The sequence below is a fragment of the Oncorhynchus mykiss genome, chromosome 5 (assembly GCF_057628025.1).
Source record: "Oncorhynchus mykiss isolate SJ-2025 chromosome 5, ASM5762802v1, whole genome shotgun sequence".
Classification (NCBI taxonomy): domain Eukaryota; kingdom Metazoa; phylum Chordata; class Actinopteri; order Salmoniformes; family Salmonidae; genus Oncorhynchus; species Oncorhynchus mykiss.
In genome coordinates, this window is record NC_143026.1 from 37053259 (window position 1) to 37080195 (window position 26937).

Below are 26937 nucleotides of genomic sequence, written 5' to 3' on the forward strand. Positions count from 1 at the left end.
ATGACCAAAGGCAGACCAACATACAGTAAGTAGCAAGATGTGTCAGAGTATCTACCTATGGCCAGTGGTAGCTGGTTTAAGAAAAGTCTCTGAATTTCAATAGCTTTCTTCACAAGGAAATGCCACTTTGAACAGTGTCTATAGGTTACACCCATGCAATTTGTTTCCAGAGGTGCACCTGTCAGTGAGATTGCCTTTTGATTAATGCACTCTAGATTCATTGCAGTCCACACTTCCCAGTAAACCTTGCTTATCTGTAGACTAAATTGTAATAATTATCAATCCATGTTTATCTCTTAAGACCAGCAACTTATCAGTTATTTCCTCCTCAAAGTGATTCAACATGAAGTTGACAATAGGAAAAGGACATCTCAATATGTACAACATTTATACGAGTTATACAGTATCAGGGAATAATATATATGTACCTCATAGACAAGCAATACAAACACTTTACCAACAGGTATTACTCATTATGTGATTATAATTCATTGTAATACTTGTCATAAGCATGTATGACACCTTATTATGCCGGTCTGTCTGCTTTACATAAAGTGTTACCAAATATGCAAACTCCACTGTTCTGTTGGAGCTTTCATTATTTATTATTCAATTCATTCTTCAGTGTCATTGCGCTGGATATAACCTTCATATGATACTCATCGCAAGAAAATCAAAACATTAATACTAAGAAAAATCAAACTGTCAAAAACGTAAGGCAACTTCCCACAGGCCTATTTAAACTTGTGCTTTGTTGTTCTTATACTGTCTTTACACACCATAAAGTTAAGAAATCCTTCAGTCAAAATGTAATGAGCAATCAAATAGTCAACAATCAAAATGTAATGAACAAAAGTGCACCTGTTCAGTAGAAACAGAAAGCCAGTGCTTGGTATGGTATACTGTACATGGGTGTCAGGTGAATTCAGACTGAAATATTCAACCAGCCCAATACATGTGCATTGAGGAAGATACACATTTTAGTAAAGCCCTGCTCTGAATGATTAGGAACACTCATTTGAGTGAGTTCATGGTCATCAGGATACTGGGTTGCTCCTCGATGATGCGCACCAGCAGGTTGTCAATGTACTGCTCCAGCTCCTTAATCTTATCGTCCCTTTTGGAGAGCTGCTCCTGCTGCTTTAGCACCAGGGAGATCAGCTCTTCCTGGGTCAGCTGGGAGTAGGGACCTTTGACCCCTGTGTCTTTGACCTAGAAGGAAAGGGAGGCAATGGAGGTGGTACAATCATTCAGTGCCATTTATATTTTTCCATAGACTTCTCTAAGGATAATATATGCCATGAATTATCTATAATGTCTGGCGGCAGGTAGCCTAGTGGTTAAGAGCGTTGGGCCAGTAACTAAAAAGTCACTGGTTTGAATCCCCAAGCCGGCAAGGTGAAAAATCTTCCATTCTACCCCTGAGGAAGGCAGTTAACCCCCAAACAACAACTGCTCCCTGGGCACTGATGATGTCTGTCAAAGGAACCAAAAAGGGTTCGTCAAAGGGTTCTCCTATGGGGACAGCCGAAGAAGCCTTTTAGGTTCTAGATAGCATCTTTTTTCTTAGACACAATGGGGTCTGATTATTCAGTACACATACAGAGGGGTGTGGTGCCCTTCCTTTAGGTGCGGAAATGCATGTTTTTTTAAATGACGACTGATTGAGAAATGACTAACAGATGCATTCTAGAATATAGAATAACGCATCCTCCAATTGCAACGTCTGCCTATGCCCACACATATTGTCTCAATAAATTATTCTAATTCTTTTTGTTGTTGCCCTTTTTCTCCCCAATTGGTAGTTACGGTCTTGTCCCATCGCTGCAACTCCTGCACAGACTCGGGAGAGGCGAAGGTCAAGAGCCGTGTGTTCCGAAACAACCCAGCCAAGCCGCACTGCTTCTTGACACAATGCCCGCTTAACCCGGAAGCCAACCGCACTAATGTGTCAGGGGAAACACCGTACACCTGGTGACCGTGTCAGCGTGCCCAGCCCGCCACAGGAGTCGGTGCGATGGGACAAGACCATCTCTGCCGGCCAAACCATCCCCTAACCCGGACAACGCTAGGCCAAATTGTACACCGCCCCATGGGTCTCCCGGTCACAGCCGGCTTTGACAGAGCCTGAACTTGAAACAGGATTTCGAATGGCACAGCTAGCATAGACTGGCTATACATCCTGCCAAGTTGCGTGCTCAGTTGAGTTTTGGCCGCATGAGGGAAAAGAAAGAGTGACTTCAGCCAGAACCCTAAAAGTCAAAAAATGACAGGTGTTTTTGGTGTAACAGTAATATAGGCCTACTACTACGCTGTTATATTCAGGTCTGTTATGTAAATACTAATTAAATCATTAGGCCTATGTGATCTTGCAAGACATAGGCTACACTCAGACAGGGTAAGTTCATTAAATGCGTTATACATGAGCCCAAGTCCATAAACTGTTTTGAGGACAGACGTCTTAGCAGCCTGGTCTCGGACTAGATGTACCATAGTAAATGTAAATCCGGGACACTGAAATTCGTATATGTTACAATTGGTACGGTTACATAAGACACGTTGCTTAAGGCAAAAATGAAAGTAAGGTGGTTGGTCGAGTGTATAACGCGAACATCTAACATTGTTCAAATCTCATCATGGACAACTTTAGCATTTAAGCTAATTAGTAACTTTGCAACTACTTTTTAGCTACTTTGCAACTACTTAGCATGTTAGCTTCCCCTTCCCCTAACCTTGCAAAGTAGTTGTAAAGTTATGTGAGAAAGCTGTTCATTGACTGAACAACTCCCTCTGCAACTGGATCCTGGACATCCTGAAGAGCCAACCCCAGCTGGTGAGGGTCGGCAACATCACCTCCGCCATGCTCACCCTCAACACGGGGGCCCCACAGGGGTGTGCGCTTAGTCCCCTCCTGTACTCCCTGTTCACCCATGACTGCGTGGACCCACACAACTTCAACACCATCATCAAGTTTGCTGACGACATGACAATGTGGTGCTGGGAAAACAGCCTGTCCCTCAACGTCAGTAAGACCAAGGAGCTGATCGTGGACTACAGGAAACTGGCCAGCCCCATACACATCGACGGGGCTGTAGGGGAGCGGGCCAGGAGCTACAAGTTCCTTGGTGTCTAAATCACTAAGGAAATTAAATAGTTCACTCACACACGTAAAGTTGTGAAGGTGTGACAGCGCCTCTTCCCCCTCAGGAGGTTGAAAAGGTTTGGCATGGGCCCTCAAATCCTCAAAAGGTTCTACAGCTGCACCATTGAGAGCATCTGGACTTTTTAAAATATGTTTGTTATTTAACCTTTATTGTACTAGGCATTTAACTGGCTGCATCATTGCTTGGTATGGCAACAGCACCACCCTTGGTCGCATGGTGCTTCAGAGGTTGTTGCCGACAACCCGGTACATCACTGGGGCCAAGCTCCCTGCCATCGAGGACCTCTATATCAGGTGGTGTAAAATACCAGCCACCCATAGACTGTTTTCTCTGCTTTCGCACAGAAAGCGGTACCGGTGCATCAAGTCTGACACCAAAAGGCTCCTGAACAGTTTCTATCCCCAAGCCATAAGACTGCTAAATAGCTAACAGAGTGGCTACACAGACTGAGTTGACCCTTGTATTTCTGTTGTTGTCTCTATGCACACTGAAACTACAAGACACACATAACATGCAGTCACATTTATACTGACTCAATACACATACATACAACCATATGGTTGTACCGCTACTCTATTTATCATATATCCTGATGCCTAATCACCTTACCCCTATACATATCTACAGTTGAAGTCGGAAGTTTGGAGGCAAACCTGACCCAGTTACACCAGCTCTGTCAGGAGGAAGGGGCCAGAATTCACCTTATTCAACTTATTGTGGGAAGCTTGTGGAAGGCTACCTGACACGTTTGACCCAAGTTAAACAATGTAAAGGCAATGCTACCAAATACTAATTGAGTGTATGTAAACTTCTGACCCACTGGGAATGTGATGAAAGAAATAAAAGCTGAAATAAATCCCTCTACTATTATTCTGACATTTCACATTCTTAAAATAAAGTGGTGATCCTAACTGACCTAAGACAGGGAATTTTTACGAGGATTAAATGTCAGGAATTGTGGAAAAACTGAGTTTAAATGTATTTGGCTAAGGTGTATGTAAACTTCCGACTTCAACTGTACATCTTTTGTCTTACCCATTCCCCCTCTGAATGGCACACGTACACATGCCATGTCTGAATTGTCTCACTGAGGTCACGTGGTTTTGGGATTGAGCCCCTGTGTGAGACGAATCAGGAGGAAGTGGTACTTGCTAAGGAAGCGGCGTGACGTCCTTTACACTGGCTAACATAATGTAATATCCTACATAGAGAATCAGTTCAACATCTAGTTTTTAGTTTACATTTGGCTGAGTTGTCAACTGACATGAAATCATTAAAAATACAAATCACCATGTCATTGGCCATAATGTATTGTTCCAGCCCAGGCGCAAAAAAACAATGAAAACTACAAAAGTGGGCATTTCTGTCTGATTCATACTGGCTGAGGGCATTGTCTGAATGACATCACAATTAAACAACTAGCAGAGAAAAATGACATCTGCATTAATTACTTAGTAGCTAAGTGCTCTTTGATGACATAATATACTGTTACTATACTGTTCCTTTTGCTTTATGTTAAACTCCATAATAATAATATAATAATTAATATAGTACCAGCTATGATTTCCTTTGCACAATTTTTTAAAGTATTGCAAATACAACCTAGTCACAAGTTAGTGGTCAGATGACCGAAGCATACACTGTATGCAGAAAAGTACTTCATACCTACAGCAATATATGGTGGTGGATCTATGATGTTATGGGACTATTTTGCTTCTACTGGTCCTGGGGCTCTTGTTAAGGTCAACGGCATCATGAACTTTACACAGTACTAGGACATTTTAGCCAAAAAACTTGGCCACAAGTATATCTTCCAGCAAGACAACCTCAAGCGCTGATCAAAATCGACAAAGAAATGGTTAATTGGCTATACAATCAACATTTTTCAATGGCCATCTCAGTCTCCGGACTTGGAACCCATTGAAAACCTGTGGTTTGAATTGAAGAGGGCAGTCCAAGCACAGACAAAGGATATCAAGGATCTGGGAAGATTCTGTATTGAGGAATGGTCTAAGATCCCGCCCAACGTGTTCTCCAATCTCATATTTTTTTTTTGAAAAAGCCTCATTATCCTCGCAAGGGGAGGGTGCCGAAGTATTGAAAATAGGTGACAATTATTTTGTTAAACAAAATCTCTCTGAGCAAGCTTATTAGTATAAAATACATATCAGTATTTGTATTATTTATTTTATCTTTATCAAGGGTGCCAATAATTATGGACCTGACAATATATTCCTTTAAAGTACCTTTATCTTCTCTTGAAGGCCACCGAGGATCCCTGTAGATTTGCCAGCCTGTCCCTCATGGATGTTGGAAGCTGGCTGGTTTTCCAAGGAACTCAAGGGCTTTACTGGGTGTGGCCTGAATCGAGATAGACAGAGAGAGTAAGAGACACTCAAACTTTTCTGAAAAGTATTGTTATTAGAGAATGCAGCATGTGGATGTAGGGGATATCCGAATAAATGCCTTTTCTCAAAAAGCAGGTCTGATTATTAAATGTCTCATAGCACAGAAGAAGAAAAAAGAGTTGAAGCTTGCTGCCAACAGTGGGAAACGATTTGTTTGATCAGTTAGACAAGAAATCCGAGCAGGGTTCGTCTTCACAATTGACTCATTCCCACCATATATGACACAATGACAAGAGTATCTATTCTTTCTCTCTTAGATAAGGTTAGACTGCAGAAGATCCACAGTGTACGCACAGTCTGAGTAATGGCATTTTACAGGCTCCACTGAGCTTTGTCAGATTCTACAGGAAGAATAATATGACAAAAAGCAATGAAAGCTACAAAGGCTGGCATTTCTATAGACGTGATTCATACTGGCTGAGGGCATTGTGTGAATGACATCACAATTAAACAACTAGCAGAAAATAAATTAAATCTGCAGTAATTAGTAGCTAAGTGCTCTTTGATGACATAATATACTGCTAATTGCTCTGGGGAGCTATGTTCCTTTTGCTTTATGTTAAACTCCATAATAATTATAGTATAGTCATTTTTAAAAGAGTACCAGCTATGATTTCCTTTGCACAATTTTTGAAAGTATTGCAAATACAACCTAGTCATAAGTTAGTGATTTAATTCAGGAAAGTGCAGCTAAACATTTGATAAGAGAGTAGAAGAGTTTTATAAAGGGTCACATTCATGAAGTGTTCTGGAACAGTGCATTTTACAATCGACTGGGGAGGTTTAGTAATTCTAACCACAGTACATTCTACAGGAGAGGTTTGGTGGACAGCACATAGCTGCTACATGCTACAGGAAAAGGCTGAGATCTCTCTCTCACCTGCGTGTGCTTGAGGCAGACCTGTCCCCTCTCCCTCCTGCCTCCTCTCCACTGTACTGCTCTGTAATGGAGGGCAGAGCTCCAGCATGAAGCAGGGTCTTCTGGCCAGGGACAGAGCTTGTTGTCTGGGGAGAACAGTCTCTCCTGCCCCCTGATCCCTTCAGGGGCTCGGGGTGGGGTATGGAGGAGGGGGCAGGTGAGGGGAAACATGGGGGCTGGGCAAGTGTAACACATGGTAGTGCCACACCCACCCCGCCATTCTGCTTTTTTACCCAGTTACCTGAGGAAAGCTTACTCGAAGTGGGAGCCCCTGGGCTTTGTAGTTTTCCAGAACTCTGTTTACCAGCTCCCTCCTCTCTAAAGGTGGATGTTATCTTCACTGGAGGCAAGGGAGCACGGGCCCGCTTCGCTGATGTGCTTTTGGTGGGACAGGAGACATCCTCGGCTGGCAGAACATCTGGCGTTGGAAGCTCAGTTGTGTCCCCAACCACACGCTTCTGAAACGGACCTAGATCTGCATCTGTGGAGGTACAACTCTGTTGATTGTGAGAGTGCGGGCTCCCCTGGCGCTCACCAGTTAGACTCTGTTCTACACCACATCCAGAGGACTTCTCCATTCTGCAGTCTTCTGCAAAGGGATTATTTGGACCAAACTCAACCGAAGAGTCATGTTCCTCAGTATTTGATTGCTCATCTAACACATCAACTGTTGGCATTGTCTTCCCTGGAAGGTGCTGGGGCCTGGAGGGTGCTGGACCTTTATTGTGTTTCACAACCACCAACCCCCCAGTGGCTGATGGCATGGGTTTCTCTGCTTGGTTCCCATGGTGGGTAGAGCTCTGGCCTCCACTGATGTGCTCTGTTGTAGCTGCGGAGGAAGATCTCAGTGGCGTGATCATCTGTACCACACGTTGAGAAACTTTGGACATGGAGGCACCCACTCTGTCCTTATGTCCCTGATTCACACTGGTCATACTCTGTGTCTGGCTTGGAGCCTGGTTTGGTCTGTCAGGAGGCAGTGGAGCAGGACGCTTGTCCCTCCTGACACCGGAATCATCCTGACTAACACTCTCATTTAAGTGCAGGTCATGTTCGCTTCCCACCAATGACGTGGCAGAGTGGCGTCTTGGAGGAGGCTGCGGTTTTGTTGGCGGTTTTTGGGTGAGGGTAGGAGTGGCAGAACCAGGGTTGGACTTACTGGGCCAGTTGTCCTTATGAGCCCATCGCTGGTTGTCTGGAGGCAGTGGAGCAGGGCCCTTATCCTGTCTGACACTGGAATGGTCCTTACCACTAACACTCCCCTGGTCATCCCCACTTCCCACCAATGCCGTGGAAGATTGACATCTGAGGGGAGGGGGCGGTTTTGTTGGCTTTGTTTTAGCAAGGGTAGGTGTGGCACAATGAGATTTACTAGACCAGTTGTCCTTACGAGCCCAGGGCTGGTTGATGGCAGCCACAGGGGCAGGGTCTTTCTTCTCCATCAGATTAGTAGACGGGTCAATAGCGTCTCTATTTTCCCTTGCGCCTCTGGGGGAGTCCATAGAACTCTCCAGTTCAGGAGACGAGGACGATAAGAAGGGGTTGGAAGATATAGCAGGCTTTGAAGGGTTCCCCCATGAAGAGGGTCTGGAAGAGCAGGGTTAGGAAGGGGAGGGTGCAGTGAGATTTTTTGTTGTTGTTGCTGATGACAAGGTCTAACTACCAAACATTGAAAATGGAAAAACCTTCAAAACTTTTTGAAGTACATAGAATTTGTTTCTAAAGCTAAATGACGAAATGCTATGAAAGTCTTGCTGGAATCCAAACACACACACATTCCAGTTAGCAGAGAGGTAGTCACTGTAAACTACAAACTACAGAGGTGTTATATAACAAAGTTGTTATTAGTTGCTCATAACTCACCAGACAAGAACATGGGAGAAAGGGTGGGATTTCATTTTATTATGAGAGGGACATGAAGGTTAGTTATAATGTTTAGGTTAGTAACACAAACACACTAAGGCACGGAAAGGTTTTACCTGTAGATTTAAAATAACCAAACATGAATGAAACAATACACCAAAAGGAGAAATAAAAAATATAAATCATTTTTCTAGCCTCTGAACCGTGAACTGTTCACATGACCAAACAGCCTTGCTTGAATACACCGAGTCAAATCATCCTGTTGGTTTGTTTCATCCTCATCAGCATACATACTCTCATGAGTCATTCAACAACAACGCCCTAGTTAAAAACTTGAGCAATCACCTAATGCTTTGTGTCTCACTGTAACGCTTTTAATATGGCATCTGTAGAAACTGTATAGCAAGGTGTGATTCATGGGAGGAGCAGCCAATCCTAGCTGAGCCAAAGGTTTCCAACGCGAACACGCACAACCACATTTTCCACTGCACTGCAATTTTCATGACGGTGTCATAGCACTTCAGGGGATTGTGCTTTAATGAGATGCGCATGTGAGAGTAGTGTCATACACCGCAGGCCAACAGATACCAGGGCATCTCGCTTGACACCAAACGGCCATGACTCCAACACACGGAGATGAACTTAATATTCTCTACAGAGCGTCACCCTGTACCAAAGTATTTGATAAGGAAACAGGTGTTCTGATCAAATCTCAATTTTGTACCAAAGCAGTAAGGATCCAATAAAACCAACCCAATTCCATCCAGCCGAGTCTCTGCAATCCGCCACACCGTGCCATGTCCATACATTGGACTTGTTGCCTCCCTTGATTAACTGGTGGTATAAAAGTCTCAGACAAGTTGGTAGGTTTTCCACATAAATCTGACTTGTGCCACCCAGAGGAAAGAGAATGTTAGCATTATTGATATTATTTTGTTAGAAGATGAAATGGGATATCTGAATCAGAGAATCTGAGGATTTGAGAGAGGGAAAGTTAGTGTGTGTGGATGAAAGGAGAGATCTCAGGGGGTTCCAGAAGACACTTGGGTATTTTCCCCCTGCTGCTTTTGGAGACTAAATAAATAGTGCATCCATAATTTATGGCACCCAAGGGCTAATGGAATTCTGGCAAAGGGAACTGAGACAGTGTGTGTATGTGACTGACCTTGGCTTGACTGCTGATACTTTATTTATCCGGCAGCTGATGGGTCCAGTAGTGGTCATAGGGTTCTCCTCAAACAGATTATTTGAAGAGCTGTCATCAAATGAACTGGTGGGAGAGACTTCCTCAAAAGGATTATTGCACACGGTGACCTTTGACTCGCTATACTGCTCCATCTGCTTCTCAACTTCCTCCAACGGTGCCCTCGCCTCCTCACGCCTTTGCTCTTCCTCCATCTGTGCATTTCTCCTTTTCTCTTCCTGTCTCAACTCCTCTGTTTTCATATTTTCTTCCTCTACCCTAAATATTTCTTTCTGCTCCTTATCACTCCTCTCCTGTTCATTGCCCCTTTCTTCTTCAAGCCTCATTGTTTCTGCTTCCTCCTTCCTCAGCCTCTCCTCCTCTAATCTCCTTATCCTCTCTTCCTCCTCCCTGATCTTCCTCTCCTCTTCATCCTTCCTCAACATCTCCTCCTCTAATATCCTTATCCTCTCTTCCTCCTCCCTGATCTTCCTCTGCTCTTCATCCTTCCTCAACATCCCCTCCTCTAATATCCTTATCCTCTCTTCCTCCTTCCTGATCTTCCTCTGCTCTTCATCCTTCCTCAACATCTCCTCCTCTAATATCCTTATCCTCTCTTCCTCCTCCCTGATCTTCCTCTGCTCTACATCCTTCCTCAACATCTCCTCCTCTAATATCCTTATCCTCTCTTCCTCCTTCCTGATCTTCCTCTGCTCTTCATCCTTCCGCAACATCTCCTCCTCTAATATCCTTATCCTCTCTTCTTCCTTCCTGATCTTCCTCTCCTCTTCCTCCTTTCTCAGCCTATCCTCCTCTTCCCTCTTAATTCTTTCCTCCTCTGTCCTCTTTATCCCCATTTCCGCTCTCAGCCTATCTTCCTCCTTGGCCTTCCTCACTCTTTCTTCCTCCTCCCTCACTCTTCTCTCCTCCTCTCTCAGCCTATCCTGCTCTCTCTTCACTCTTACTTCTTCCTCCCGCATCTCCTCTTCCATCCTTAGTCTTTCTTCCTCCTCCCTCATCTTCCTCTGCCGTTCCTCCCTTCTTTGCATATCTTCCTCTTGTTCTCTCCTAATCCTTTCTTCCTCCTCCTTAATACGCTCCTCTTTCTCCCTCTTCAATCTTTCCTCCTCCTCCCTCATTTTCCTCAGTCTATCCTCCCTCTTCATTCTTTCATGCTCTTCTCGCCTCATCCTTTCCTCTTCTTCCCACCTCTCTTGTTCCTCCTGTAACCTAATCATTTCCTGTTCTTTCTTCTTTACCCTCTCCTCTCCCTCCTCCTTCAGTCTCCTCTTCCTCTCTTCCATCATTCTACTTTCCTCCTCAACCCTAATCTTTTCCTCCTCCTCCATCCTCTTTCTGTTTTCCTGCTCCTCCTTCCTTGTTTTCTCTTCCTCCTCAAACCTAAGTCTTTCTACCTCCTTCCCAATCCTCCTTTTCTCTTGTTCCTCCTTCCTCATCCTCTCTTCCTCTAACTTCTTTCTCTCCTGCTCTTCCTTTCTCTTCATCTCGTCCATCTTAACTCTTTCTTCCTCCTCCTCCTCCTCCTCTTCTGCCCTGCTGCTCTCCCCCTCTGCCCAGGGTGAGGGCTGCTTCAGGGCCGTGAGAGAGTCCATGGAGGTGCTGGAGCTCTTACGGCCCTGGGCCCTGCGTAGGTCTTCCATGGAACCATGGCCTGAGCTGGCAAGGCTAAAGGTGGAGCCGGTGCGCGCGCTCCGGGGATGGGGATGTTCTGTGTACAAGTGACTGCCGTTGATGCACAGGTTACTCTGCTCTGCAAGCGGGGCATGGATCTTAGAGCGCCCTAGAGACAGGGAGCCCTGAGAGGCCTTACTGTCGGAACTGCCTGTGCGCTTATGGGTCAGAAACTTGAATTTATTTTTACCTGTGGATGAGAAAGAAGGGGGGGGGGGTTGATTTGTAAACACAGTGTAACAAGTTTTCTAATAGATTGCTATATTTAAAATGGAAGGCCAGTCTGTGATGATGCTCACCTTCAGAGGAGTCCTCATTGAGGCCTGAGGAGGGGCTGCCACTCAGTGAGGAGTCCTTCTCCGGCAGAGGGCCCAGGACAGACATGGATTGAGACAGTCCGTGACGCTGCAGATTAGACTTGGGGGAAAACAGAGACTTCAGCTTGTTTTTCTTCTTTTTCTCTTCTTTGTCTGCACCTCCTTCCCCTTCCCCCTCTCCCTCGCTGTCCGTCAGAACCTGGGTGAAGGACGGCACCACGGCAGACGCTGAGTCCGACAGACCCTCCTTCTTCTTGCCTCGAACCTTGTCCTTGAACTTGCCCAGGCGGGAGCGCGGCTTGTCTGTAGCAGAGAGGTCGAACATGCTGGCGGTCAGGTTGTTCTTCATAAACTGGATGTCCACCAGCACCTCTCCCCTGTCTTTGTCTGGCTTGCCTGCCTTATCCAACAGCTTATGCCATCTGTTGAGAGAAAGTCTATTGTTTATCAAATAGTTTCATTGAATTGGTATGAAACACATGCTGTTCTTATCAGAGAGATGGCTCAAGAACAAGGTCTATGAATGTGAGGCAGTGAAAGAAAGAACCAAGGTAATGTTTTATTTGTTTAGATGTCTACTGAGCTCCTCCAATAACTTGTAAGGGCACTCAGAAATAACTAGAAATGTGTAGGCATTCACCACTCTTTTCAGATAACGCACACTTAGCAGACTGATCTGTCTGAACAACCACAGCATGCATAAGCAGAGGAAGGCTGATGATCAAATAAGTGTCATGTGTTCAGCAGTCCCTGGGCCTCACCTCCAGTTCTAAAAATATATAGTGTCTACATGTTGTTAGCTATCACAAATAAAGAAAGCTGTCACCCATAGCATGGCTTTATTCAAGGCTGTATTTTCCCCCTTATTTGTTGACCTCTAATCCTATTGGTTCCAAGGGTTTTATCATAGCCAAGAGAATAATTCCAGTAAGTTGGGGCTGCTGCTATTTTTCCTTTCAAATGTTAAGAGTCCTTCCATGGAAACAGTGATTATTTTTTGGAGAGGCCCAAGGGTGGAGGAGCCAGGGGAAATGACCGATGATGCGGTAAGTGATCTTGAGAGTCAGTGGGCATTATGATTCATACTAAATGGTCACCATAGAAAGAAAGACAATTTCATCCTTGCCGTCCTACTAAGTTGCAGCACACTTCTGTTGTATGTTAAGACTGAACACCATGCCTTAAAAATTTACTGTATAGGCTACTACAGGCCAGCAGTGGAAATGGGTGGGGGACCAGGTTCCGGGAATGAAATCATTTTGCAATGTGAATTTCTAAACTGAATTAATGGACTTTACATTGGAGGGTTCTATGAGTGATCATAGCTACAGGCTATGCAGGTAAAATATAGTTGGAGTCTGTTAAGATTACACTCAATTTAGGTTCATATTTAATGAATCACTTACAAAATCCCCAGGCACTTTTTTTTTAATGAATGCAGTATATTAAATATAATCAGAATATCACAAAACAAGTTCCTCTACACCTAGTCTGTTTCACTTGTGTAGAAGATGCCTTCTGGGAAAAAGAAGGTCAGAGTACAAAAGAAAGGCTCACATCGTAAGGACTGCATCAAGTAATTTCTTGTCGTCCATGCTGATTGGTTCAATGACCCTCAAGAAATCACTGTTGTATGTATTCAGTTATAAAGAAGGTACTGTTCCTACATCTGTATGTTTCAGCTGTTCATATAATGGAATAACAGTCAAAACAACCATTCATTTATAGTTTAGAACTAAGCAATGCAGAGCTGAGTCAGCATTAAAAGTCTGTCAAGCAAAACCCATGAGGCCCGAGGTCGCCTGTTCCGCAACAACCCAGCTGAAGTCTGGAAGGAAGTGAGTGAGGAGGGGGGCAGCAAGAGTCAACCAGGGGTCTCAGACCTGTGAGGTGTGTGTGGCCATGAGTGCCCTCTTGGAGGTTACAAAAACAAAATGAACACAATGCTGTGACTGCAGCTTCTTATCTTCGGTGAAGCACTCAATGTGAAACAGAAAAGCAATAAAAAACAGACTGACTGCTCATAAAATGACAAATATGATGAATAACTGTATGGGGGGAGAGAGAGCATCTCCTCACTATTACTGCAGCTTTGTTGTTGAGAAGACAGCATGGGGAAGCGTAGGGCAAGGTAGGTAGGGGTGGCAGCTTTCATTGTTGTCCAATGTTATTATTCATTCAGAGAAAAATAGAGCAATACATTTGGGAATTGTACAACAACGTAAAACAAATCCAACTCTGTCACATGCACCGAATACAACACCTTACCGTGAAATGCTTTCTTACAAGCTCTTAACCAACAATGCAGTTCAAGAAATAGAGTTAAGAAAATATTTAGTAAATAAACTAAAAAATAATAAAATAACAATAACAAGGTTATATGCAGGGAGTACCGGTGCCGAGCCAACGTGCGGGGGTACAGGTTAGTCAAGGTAATTTGTACATGTAGGTGGGGGTAAAGTGACTATGCATACATAATAAATAGCAGCAGTGTAAAAACAAATAGAGAGGGGGGGGGGGGTCAATGTAAATAGTCTGGGAGGCGATTTGATGAACTGTTCAGCAGTTTTATGGCTTGGGGGTAGAAGCTGTTAAGGAGCTTTTGGTCCTAGACTTGGCGCTAGGATTACCACTTCACGTGCGGTAGCAGAGGGAACAGTCTATGACTTGGGCTTTCCCAAGTTCTGGGCTTTCCTCTGACACCGCCTAGTATATAGGTCCTGGATGGTAGGAGGCTTGGCCCCAGTGATGTACTGGGCCGTACACACTACCCTTTGTACCGCCTTATGTCAGAGGCCGAGCAGTTGCCATACCAGGCGGTGATGCAACCGGTGAGGATGCTCTCAAAGGTGCAGCTGTTTAACTTTTTGAGGATCTGGGGACCCATGCCAAATCTTTTCAGTCTTCTGAGGGGAAAAGGTGTTGTCGTGCCCTCTTCAAGATTGTCTTGGTGTGATTGGACCATGAAAGTTAATTGGTGATGTGGACACCAAGGAACTTAAAACTCTCGACACTCTCGGCACACCTTTTCCTGTAGTCCACGATCATATCCTTTGTCTTTCTCACATTGAGGGAGAGGTTGTTGTCCTGCCACCACACTGCCAGGTCACTGATCTCCTCCATATAGTCTCATCGTTGTCGGTAATCAGGTCTACCACTGTTGTGTCGTCTGCAAACTTAACGATGGTGTTGGAGTCGTGTATGGCCACGCAGTCGTGGGTGAACAGGGAGTACAGGAGGGGACTAAGCACGCACCCCTGAGGGGCCCCAATGTTGAGGATCAGCGTGGAAGACGTGTTGTTTCCTAACCTTACCACCTGGGGGCGCCCTGTCAGGAAGTCCAGGGTCCAGTTGCAGAGAGAGGTGTTTAGTTCCAGGGTCTTTAGCTTAGTGATGACCTTCGTGGGCACTATGGTGTTGAACGCTGAGCTGTAGTCAATTAACAGATTTCTCACATAGGTGTTCCTTTTGTCCAGATGGGAAAGGGCAGTGTGGGGTGCGATTGAGATTGTGTCATCTGTGGATCTGTTGGGGTGGTATGTGAATTGGAATTGGGTATAGGGTTTCCGGGATGATGCTGTTGATGTGAGCTATGACCAGCCTTTCAAAGCACTTCATGGCTACCAACATGAGTACTATGGGGCGGTAATCATTTAGGCAGGTTACCTTCGCTTCCTTGGGCACAGGGACTATGGTGGTCTTTTTGAAACATGTAGGTATTACAGACTCGGTCATGGAGAGGTTGAAAATGTAATTGTAAACACTTGCCAGTTGGTCCGCGCATGCTTTGAATACATGTCCTGGTAATCCGTCTGGCCCCGCAGCTTTGGAAATGTTGATCTGTTTAAAGGTCTTGCTCACATCGGCAACTGAGAGCGTTATCACACAGTCGTCTGGAACAGCTGGTGCTCTCATGCATGCTTCAATGTTGCTTGCCTCGAAGCGAGCATAAAAAGGCATTTAGCTTGTCGAGGCACACGTCACCAGGCAGCTCGCGGCTGGGTCTCCCTTTGTAGTCCATAATAGTGTTCAAGCCCTGCCACATCCGACGAGCGTCAGAGCCGGTGTAGGTAGGACTCAATCTTAATCCTGTATTGATGCTTTGCCTGTTTGATGGGTCGCCTGAGTCCGTAGCGGGATTTCTTATAAGCGTCCAGATTAGTGTCCCGCTACTTGAAAGCGGCAGCTTTAGCATTTAGCTCGATGCGGATGTGGCCTGTAATCCATGGCTTCTGGTTGGGATATGTACTGTGGGGACGATGTCTTCGAAGCACATGTTGATGAAGCCGATGACTGAGGTGGTATACTCCTCAATGCCAATGGATGAATCAAATGAAGGGCGAGGGAGAGCCTTGTATGCGTTTGTGTGTGTAGAGTAAAGGTGGTCTAGAGTTGTTTTTCCCTCTGTGACATGCTGGTAGAAATGAAGTAAAACAGATTTGTTTGCCTGCACTAAAGTCCCTGGCCACTAGGAGCACCACTTCTGGATGAGCATGATCTTGTTTGCTTATGGCCTTATACAGCTTGAGTGCGGTCTTAGTGCCAGCATCGGTTTGTGGTGATAGACGGGCTACGAATAATATAGATGAGAAATCTCTTGGTAGACAGAGTACTTTATGATAAACTGTAGATCACACTACCTCAGGCAAGCAATACCTTGAGACTTCTTTAAAATGTAGACGTTGCGCACCAGCTGTTATTGACAAATAGACACACACACCCCTGCCCCCGTAGTTTCTCTGTTCTGCAGATGCATGAAAAATCCCGGCAGTTCTATATTATCCGTGTCGGCGTTCAGCCACGACTTGGTGAAACATAAGATACAGTTTTTAATGTCCCGTTGGTAGGATAGTCTAGATCGTATATCATTAATTTTGTTTTCCAATGATTACATGTTGGCCAATAGAACAGATGGTAGTGGAGGTTTAGTCACTCGACTACAAAAGGCAGCCCGACCTCCGCAACCTTTTTCTCTGTCTTTTCACACAAAGACAGGGATTTGGGCCCATTCCCGACAAAGCAGTATATCCTTTGCGTCGGACTAGTTAAGTTAAAAAAATCTTTGTCCAGTTCGAGGTAAGTAATCGCTGTTCTGATGTCCAGAAATTATTTTCGATCATAGGAGACAGTAGCAGCAACATTATGTACAAAATAACTTTTTTTAAAAGGTCAATGTGGTCTGGCTTGTTCAACCTGTCCCTCCATTCCATTGAGTCAATTACTGTGAAATGTACATAGAGACATTCCATAATTGATGTAGATTACTGTGTGTGTAAACACGTTTTCTGTTTAGTTAACGCATCTCCCTTTGAGGGAGGCCATTGCGTCTAAAAATACTGATCCAGTCTTGAATATTAGTCAGGTTCACACACCCTCCTTCCATGTTACGGAGTGACTGACAACACCCCAAAGACTCATCCTTTCCTTCTACACCTCCCTGCTAGTGTTTGGAATACTGAGCAAGCACGTCAGAGACATTCGTGCCCGCTTGTGGAATCTACTTAGGGGCCACATAGCAGTCACAGCTGTTATACTGTATGCAGTAGCTGAGTAGTTATGTAAACAAACATTTTAAACCAACTCTCTGGCCTTAAGGCTGCACTACTACAAGCTGCATTGCCAAAGCAGTAAGGAATGGACACTTAAAGTAAGCCCACTTATTATTTCATCCCAATATAGCTCTGTAATTCAATTGATGTTTGACAACAAAGGACAGTTCATTCTTCTCTGTGGTGAAAATGTCAAGTTGTTTTGAAAGTTTCTCAGTTAACAGGACACACCCAGACAATCATTGTAGTTGTTCACAGATGCCTGTGTGGACGTCACATCACACCTCTCAACAGACCCTTGTGAACAACACCCTGCTAGGGAAGGGCCGGGCATTGGAGAAAGGGGGATACCTAGTCAGTTGTACAACTGAATGCATTCAACGAGAAGAAGAGGAGAAGTAACTTAAAGTCAGTAAAAAGGAAGTTACAACAGTTACAGTAAACTGTAGAGGCGTTAGCTGGGTGGAGGGCGCTGACTAAGAACAGAATAGAACAGTCAATGAAAGGGTCATTTAGTATGAAAAGGCCCGGCGTCAGAGTATCATCTCAACGCAGCAGTCTCGCATGCCAGTGTGAAGTACACAACGTGCAGTACTACTGCTGCTCACAGGCATGATAGACTAATGGAAAGAGATGGAACACTGTGCGAGTCAGCATTTAGGCTATTATTATTCTAATGGCTCTTTCAGCACATACTCTTCCTGTGTAACCCTGAATGGCTGATAAAACAATGCCTTCCTTGACACAAACCGTTCTTATCACAATGTGCAGCTGAGTCTCTTCCCCTCATACACATGCACACACACATTCACTGAGAGAGAGACATAACTGAAAGCCAGCCTTTTATTCAAAATATGGCCCCTATAATAAGGTTTGCAGATTAAATCTGCGTTTGGTGCAGTCAGTCTTATAAAGTATCTGTTTATGAACAGCTTTGTCCTTGACATAGTTATGCCACAGAGGAGGTACCTTCATTGTGATAAAAAGAGCGGAAGACAAATATGCACCGAAAAATGTGCTGCCATGTCGCTTTTCCATATCCTCATGGAAATCATGCATTAGTAATTAGTACGGTTACATGCACACAAGAATATGGCCATTAGGAATAAATCAGGTTAATATAGTAGTTCAATTTAAATGTTTACATGCTTTGAAAGAATAATTATTTCCCTAATAATCCTGTTTACATGGACACATCTGAAATCAGGTTACCTGATGGGACTTTGGGAAATGCAGAAAATCACCAATCAAAATAAACATTCTATTACTGCAACCATGTTACTTTTGTGATGCCTATTTGATTCTGAGTTGGGACGTATAACGTTTGTAAGTGAAAACTATTTCTAAGACGCATACTTTCAGTTTTACCAAACTCACGAAAGAGGGACGCTTGCACATGCACAGATCAAATACACCAAGGTGTTTACTAATAATTCCAAAGATTGCCCCAAATCCTGGTTGTTCAATCGGCGTATACTGACTGTGATTATGACTTTAGGCTGATTAAGAGAAGCAGAGTAAGGTGTTTACATGACAAATGCCATGCTCAGCCTACTGCCATAATCAGTTTAATATTGAATTATTAGTGTGCATGTAAACGTACTAAATGTTATATTAATACACTATGCAAAATGAGGCATTACTATTCAACAGTTTATGGTCCCCATTGTACATGTACCCTACTTGTACATGTGTCAGATCAGTAACACACACAGACAAGATTTGAGGCTGATTTCTCAGGTCCATGTTCCCCCTTCACTAAATTGATGGGGAAGCAGGTATATACAGTACCAGTCAAAAGTGTGGACACAAACTCTTTCAAGGGTTTTTCCTTTATTTTTACTATTTTCTACATTGTAGAATAATAGTGAAGATATCAAAACTATTAAATAACACATGTAATCCTGTAGTAAGCATAACAAGTGTTAAATCAAAATATATTTTATATTCTTCAAAGTGGCCACCCTTTGCCTTGATGACAGCTTTGCACACTCTTGGCATTCTCTCAACCAGCTTCACATGGAATGCTTTTCCAACAGTCTTGAAGGAGTTCCAACATATGCTGAGCGCTTGTTGGCTACTTTTCCTTCACTCCGCAGTCCAACTCATCCCAAGCCATCTCAATTGGGTTGAGGTCGGGTGATTGTGGAGGCCAGGTCACCTGATGCAGCACTCCATCACTCTCCTTCTTGGTCAAATAGCCCTTACACAGCCCGGAGGTGTGTTGGGGCAATGTCCTGTTGAAAAACAGTTGATAGTCCCACTAAGTGCAAACCAGATGGGATGGTGTATCCCTGCAGAATGCTGGTTAAGTGTGCCTTGAATTCTAAATAAGTCACTGACAGTGTCACCAGAAAAGCAACCTCACACCTCCTCCATGTTTCACGGTGGGAACCACACATGCGAAAATCATCCGTTCACCTACTCCGCATCTCAAAGTCACAGCGGTTGGAACCATAATTCTCTAATTTGGACTCATCAGACCAAAGGACAAATTGCCATTGGTCTAATGTCCATTGCTCGTGTTTCCTGGCCCAAGAAAGTCTCTTCTTCTTATTGGTGTCCTTTAGTAGGTTTTTTTTTGTTGCAGCAATTTGACCATGAAGGATTGATTCACACAGTCTCCTCTGAACAGTTGATGTTGAGATGTGTCTGTTACTTGAAGCATTTTTTTGGGCTGGTAACTCTAATTAACTTATTCTCTGCAGCAGAGGTAACTCTGGATCTTCCTTTCCTGTGGCGGTCCTCATGAGAGCCAGTATTATAATAGCGCTTGATGGTTTTTGCGACTGCAGTTGAAAAAACTACCTCATGAAGCTGGTTGAGTGAATGCCATGTGTGCAAAGCTGTCATCGAGGCAAACGGGGGCTACTTTGAAGAATCTCAAATATATTTTGATTTGTTTAACACTTTTTTGGCTACAACGTAACTCCATGTCTTATTTCATTATTTTGATGTCTTCATCGTTATTCTACAATGTAGAAAATAGTCCAAATAAAGATTAACCCTGGAATAAGTAGGTGTGTCAACTTCTGACTGGTACTGTACAAACACAGTTTAGAGTTAAGAGTAAGAAATCATTACCAGAGGGATATTTGTGCTGTGTCAATGTCTAGATACCGTGCCAATGTTTGAAACTGCTCTTTAAATAAAACATGTTATTTTTCAAAAGACAATCCACTAGTCCTTTAGAAAATGAAAAAAAAAATGTCTGAATGAATCTGAATGAACTGCATCTGTTTCAGAGAGAGGTAGAAGCTGTCTGCAGCTGGCAGGAGCTAGTGAGAACTGGAAGGAAGGCGGTGTAAACAGTAACACTGAGTTATCTGCTTTAAGTCAAACATTACACGGTCTGTTTGGGAGCTGGTAAAGCCACGGTCAAGTCCCAACCACCAGAGAGGGGGAGCACATAATAGGTTTGTTTTTCAAGTTAAACACTCTGGAATGTGAGGCTAAGTCTGGATTTGGCCGCCGCAGAAATCAGATACACCATCGTCAACCTTGAGAAAGCAGTAGAACACAATAAGAAAACTCCCTGAACACGGCTCACTGGTTTTAAGACATTTTCTGAAGAACTCAAAACGAAGGTTGATAGGACTATATACAATGCATAAGGTGTATGAATAATTTTTTATGAGTTACCATGGACATCCTTTGACCAGACATCGAAAAACAGGTTGAGAGGCTATGAAGATGGCATATAAAAGTAGCTCTGGGAAGAATTCAGGTCTGAGAAGAAAATTACAAAAATTCTGCTGAAGTTTGGCATTTTAGCTAAAGGTCAGAGATAACAACAACGTCACATGAACCTATCACTGTCACACAGAGGGGAAAAAAACTATCCGCCGTGGAGATCCTCAGTCCTGTCTCCAGACTGTCTCCTACTCAGATAAAGCATGTAGCATGAAACCAATTATCATCATGGAGAATGGACTTTACATAGGGCATGAGAAGTCTGATCCTATATAAGGAGATGGCAAATCCTGATGGATCTTTGCATAGGTCATCAGAAAGATGCAAAAACCAAACTAGATTTACTCTAAAAGTCTAACCAAGAAGCACTCTCCTTACACACCACAAGACACAGCAATATCCACTTTCAAGAGTGTCCACTTACCAGACTTAAGTGTGTGCGTGCAGTGCACATCACCTGGTGCTGTGTATAGCAGCGAAATAAGACATGGTCACATGTTGTGTGTGGACTGAAATACCTAGAGACAGCTTAGTGAGATGTAAAATTTCTCAAGAAGTTGTGAAATAAATAAGCCTGCAGCCTAATTAATAACCGGCATAGATCGGTTCGGCTTGCTCCTGGTAGAACTCCACTAGGCAAAGCGAATGTCTGTGCTCGCATACTCTGAAGAGCTTCGGTTGAAAAACGGTTTAAAAAAAAGCGCCAATATTATTGTTGTCCCTCTTCAGCCATCGTAGTAATAACATAACCGAGAACACTTCCTCAAAATAGTCTGGATTAGTCAGAGATAATATTCATTACAGATTTATTGATTTGACGTTTTTGCAGGGGAGGGCTTAGTCGCGCAATTTTACATCTAACGAAGATGTTCGCTGCAGAATTTCTCAAGGGACAAAATCTGCATGAAAACTAGTCGTCCCTTGTTCTTAAATGACAACAAACACTTAATTTAAGAATCCAGTCCACAGTTCCCACTCCTGCTAGTGTATATTGTTGACCAATCAATGACGAAGGGGCGTAGATTTTAGCTATATAAAACTTTGACTTGCCTCTAAAAAAAATTGAGAAATGTGGAACACCAAAATGTCACCAAATCATAACACATGCACAAACTGTTTCAACTGGGAATCATGCAACCGGCTTAACAAGAACGTTACTTAATTTAGGATGAAAAACAGTAAAGACTATTGCATGTTTCCCAGTTGAAACAGTTCCCGCATATATTATGATGAAATTTTGTGATGTTCTTGTTTGGTTTGGGTTTTCGGCAGGGTTTTTTTTTTTCAGCTGTTCGCTCGTACAAAACTATTATTCAATTAAGTGTTTGTCATTCAACGAGAGAACTAGAAAACTTGTTCACACACAGTAATATACAACAATGTCATTTCTCTATGTACATTTCACGGGAATTGACTCAATGGTATAGAGCAGGGCTCTCCAACCCTGTTCTTAGCAGCACATTTATCTGTGCATATTTTTCCTTCAGCTCTTTTTATCACAATGAAGGTACATGGAGTACCTCCTCTGTGGCATAACTATGTCAAGGACAAGGCTGTTCATAAACAGATACTTTATAAGACTGACTGCACCAAACACCGATTTAATCTGCAAACCTTATTATAGGGGTCATATTTTGAATAAAAGGCTGGCTTCCAGTTATGTCTCTCTCTCAGTGAATGTGTGTGTGCATGTGTATGAGGGGGAGAGACTCAGCTGCACATTGTGATAAGAACAGTTTGTGTCAAGGAAGGCCTTGTTTTATCAGCCATTCAGGGTTACACAGGAAGAGTATATGCTGAAAGAGAACAATAGCCTAAATGCTGACTCGCACAGTGTTCCATCTCTTTCCATTAGTCTATCATGCCTGTGAGCAGCAGTAGTACTGCACGTTGTGTACTTCACACTGGCATGCGAGACTGCTGCGTTGAGATGATACTCTGACGCCGGGCCTTTTCATACTAAATTACCCTTTCATTTACTGTTCTATTCTGTTCTTAGTCAACTCCCTCCAGTTTACTTCCTTTTCACTGATGTTCAGTAAAGTTACTTCTCCTCTTGTTCTTCTCCAATGCCCGGCCCTTCCCTAGCAGGGTGTTGTTCACAAGGGGTCTGTTGAGAGTAGAGGTCGACCGATTAATCGGAATGGCCGATTAATTAGGGCCGATTTCAAGTATTCATAACAATCGGAAATCAGTATTTTTGGGCGCCGATTTGACGATAAAAAAAAAAAAAATATATATATATATATATATATATATATATAATATATAAATATATTATATATATATATATATATATATATATAATATATAAATATATTATTTTTAAATACCTTTATTTAACTAGGCAAGTCAGTTAAGAACACATTCTTATTTTCAATGACGGCCTAGGAACGGTGGGTTAACTGCCTTGTTTAGGGGCAGAACGACAGATTTTCACCTTGTCAGCTCGGGGCACCAATCTTGCAACCTTACAGTTAATTAGTCCAACGCAATAACGACCTGCCTCTCTCTCGTTGCACTCCACAAGGAGACTGACTGCCTGTTACGCGAATGCAGTAAGCCAAGGTAAGTTGCTAGCTAGCATTAAACTTATCTTACAAAAAACAATCAATCCTAATCACTAGTTAACTACACATGGTTGATGATATTACTAGATATTATCTAGCATGTCCTGCGTTGCATATAATCTGACTGAGCATACAAGTATCTAAGTATCTGACTGAGCGGTGGTAGGCAGAAGCAGGCGCGTAAACATTAATTCAAACAGCACTTTCGGGCGTTTTGCCAGCAGCTCTTCGTTGTGCGTCAAGCATTGCGCTGTTTATGACTTCAAGCCTATCAACTCCCGAGATGAGGCTGGTGTAACCGAAGTGAAATGGATAGCTAGTTAACGCGCGCTAATAGTGTTTCAAACGTCACTTGCTCTGAGCCTTCTAGGAGTTGTTCTCCTTGCTCTGCATGGGTAACGCTACTTCGATGGTGGCTGTTGTGTTGCTGGTTCGAGCGACGGAAGCTATACTGTTACACTGGCAATACTAAAGTGCCTATAAGAACATCCAATAGTCAAAGGTATATGAAATACAAAGGGTATAGAGAAATAGTCCTATAATAACTACAACCTAAAACTTCTTACCTGGGAATATTGAAGACTCATGTTAAAGGAACCACCAGCTTTCATATGTTCTCATGTTCTGAGCAAGGAACTGAAACGTTAGCTTTCTTACATAGCACATATTGCACTTTTACTTTCTTCTCCAACAATTTGTTTTAGCATAATTGTTTTATTTAAACCAAATTGAACATGTTTCATTATTTACTTGAGGCTAAATTGATTTTATTGATGTATTATATTAAGTTAAAATAAGTGTTCATTCAGTATTGTTGTAATTGTCATTATTACAAATAAAAAATATATATATATATATATAAAAATCGTCCGATTAATCAGTATCGACTTTTTTGGTCCTCCAATAATTGGTATCGGCGTTGAAAAATCATAATCGGTCGACCTCTAGTTGAGAGGTGTGACATGATGTCCACACCGGCACCAATCAGTGAACAACTACAAGGATTGTCTGGGTGTGTCCTGTTCACTGAGAAACTTTCAAAACAACTTGACATTTTCACCACAGAGAAGAATGAACTGTCCTTTGTTGTCTAACGTCAATTGAATTACAGAGCTATATTGGGATGAAATAATAAGTGGGCTTACTTTAAGTGTCCATTCCTTACTGCTTTGGCAATGCAGCTTGTAATAGTGCAGCCTTAAGGCCAGAGAGTTGGTTTAAAATGATTACATAACTACGCAGCTACTGCGTACAGTATAACAGCTGTGACTGCTATGTGGCCCCTAAGTAGATTCCACAAGCGGGCACGAATGTCCCTGACGTGCTTGCTCAGTATTCCAAACACTAGCAGGGAGGTGTAGAAGGAAAGGATGAGTCTTTGGGGTGTTGTCAGTCACTCCGTAACATGGAAGGAGGGTGTGTGAACCTGACTAATATTCAAGACTGGATCAGTATTCTTTTTAGACGCAATGGCCTCCCTCAAAGGGAGATGCGTTAACTAAACAGAAAACGTGTTAACACACACAGTAATCTACATCAATTATGGAATGTCTCTATGTACATTTCACAGTAATTGACTCAACCCTAATCTAGTTCACCTGATTCTAATAATTTGTTGTTGTTAAGCTGAATCAGGTTAATTACAACTGGGGTTGGAGCAAAAACCTACAGGAGGGTAGCTCTCCAGGAACAGGGTCGGAGAGCCCTGGACTAGAGGGACATGTTGAACAAGCCTGACCGCATTGTTTTACATTTTTGTATGATTCCCAAATGTATTGCTCTATTTTTCTGTGAATTAATAATAACATTGGACAACAAAGAAAGCTGCCACCCCTACCTACCTTGCCCTACATTTACCCACACTGTCCTCTCAACAACAAAGCTGCAGTAATAGTGAGGAGATGCTCTCTCTCCCCCCATACAGTTATTCATCATATTTGTCATTCTGTGAGCAGTCAGTTTTTTTTATTGCTTTTTTGTTTCACATTGAGTGCTTCACCGAAGATAAAAAGCTGCAGTCACAGCATTGTGTTCATTTTGTTTTTGTAACCTCCAAGAGGGCACTCACGGCCACACACACCTCACAGGTCTGAGACCCCTGGTTGACTCTTCCTGCCCCCCTCCTCATTTCCTTCCAGACTTCAGCTGGGTGTTTTATTCCAGGACAGAGTGTCACAGAACAGGCGACCGCAAGGCTCAGCTTTTGTTTGACCGAGGCTTTTACTGTTGACTCAAATCCTCATTGTTCAGTTCAAAACTATACATTAGGGATTGTTTTGACTGTTATTATAATATATGAACACCTGAGACTTACTGATGTACATAACATTACCTTCTTTATAACATAAATGAATACAGTCTAAATACAGTATACAGTCAAACAAACCCCCCTTTTAGGGCTTCAGTACTGCAAACCAATGGTTCGGAGATATTCAACCTTAACAGATATTCATAAAGGGAGAGAACACTGCTATGAACTGATGACTGAGGAGACAGGCAATTTGTGAGGTATTGGTAATGGGGTGTTGTGCTGCTCGCATGCCACACTGTTATGAGCTAAATCAGTAGGCTGTCAAAACAAACAGAGTCACTCAATGGGAGGTGAAGGCAGGCAAGAGGAGTGAACTAAAAAGCAACAGGGCAACAATCAATATTATTCCATAGGCTCTAACAACTGGTTGTAGCACTCTACTGAGTGAATTGTCAGGGTAAAACCCTGTGGGATAACACTTTAGGCCTTATAGCCTGCGCTTATACTGTATTGTTGTAATTAATACATAACATTGTTGTTGCATGTTGAGTTGGGTGATTATTACACAAGTGGAATATGGGAGCAGTCCCTGTTCTTCTTGTATAATTACAACCCCTATTGAAGGCCAATGGAGTTGTGACATTGTGGTGCTCCAATGTCTTAAATAGGCTATCACAACTACAGAGATTATCCACTTAAAAAGGAATTGTGTTACTAACGGCAAACACTTTCTTGAGCAATGTAGAAATAGAAAGCTGTGATTATTACTGTACAGAGACGTGAACACTCACTCAGTCTTATTGCGGGATTTAACCTCGCTGAGCTCCAACAGGTTGATGACTGCGTGCCCGAGCAACTTGTCCGATCCCACGAGAGCCCGGTGCATTACGTGGACATGCAACGTACACTTCTCTGTGTTACCGTTGTGGAAGAGCGGCAGCTCGAACGTGGCCTCCTCTTTCCACACGGGTGCCACACTCTTTTCTGCCACCGATGTAGCGAATTTATCCTTGGCCACTTGCATGATGGCGTATGAGTCGTTGGTGCCATTTTTCCCCTTTATTCTCAGGCTTCTTGCCTGAAGCACAGTTACCTGTACGCTGGTGGGATACCACTGTTGGCTCTGGTCCGATAGAGACATGGCTGAGACCTGCGGAGGTTTGGACGAGTGGGCCTCTGAATAACGTCTAGAAACGTTTTGGTGTGCTACATAGAAGTAGATAAGTTAGTGTAGCGCGACAGAGAAAAACTTTTACCTATGGACGGTTGAGGAAACAGCTGAGTGGGCGTGGTATGTTGAAATACTCTTGCGAGACAGGTTATTTGCT

At 43.2% G+C, this 26937-nt stretch overlaps 1 protein-coding gene across 2 annotated transcripts; it reads right to left on the reverse strand.

Moving 5' to 3' along the window:
- Positions 1-584: 584 nt before the first annotated feature.
- Positions 585-26937, reverse strand: rab11fip1b (RAB11 family interacting protein 1 (class I) b). Of its 2 annotated transcripts, XM_036977391.2 has the most exons (6): positions 26401-26937; positions 11529-11968; positions 9520-11419; positions 6453-8078; positions 5411-5525; positions 585-1212 (listed from the first exon to the last, which is right to left on the reverse strand). In XM_036977391.2, the coding sequence occupies exons 1-6, from the start codon at positions 26748-26750 to the stop codon at positions 1015-1017; spliced, it is 4629 nt and encodes a 1542-aa protein (XP_036833286.2). In that variant the 5' UTR covers positions 26751-26937; the 3' UTR covers positions 585-1014. The 2 variants fall into 2 exon arrangements, with proteins under 2 accessions (XP_036833286.2, XP_036833287.2); XM_036977392.2 differs by lacking the exon at positions 6453-8078.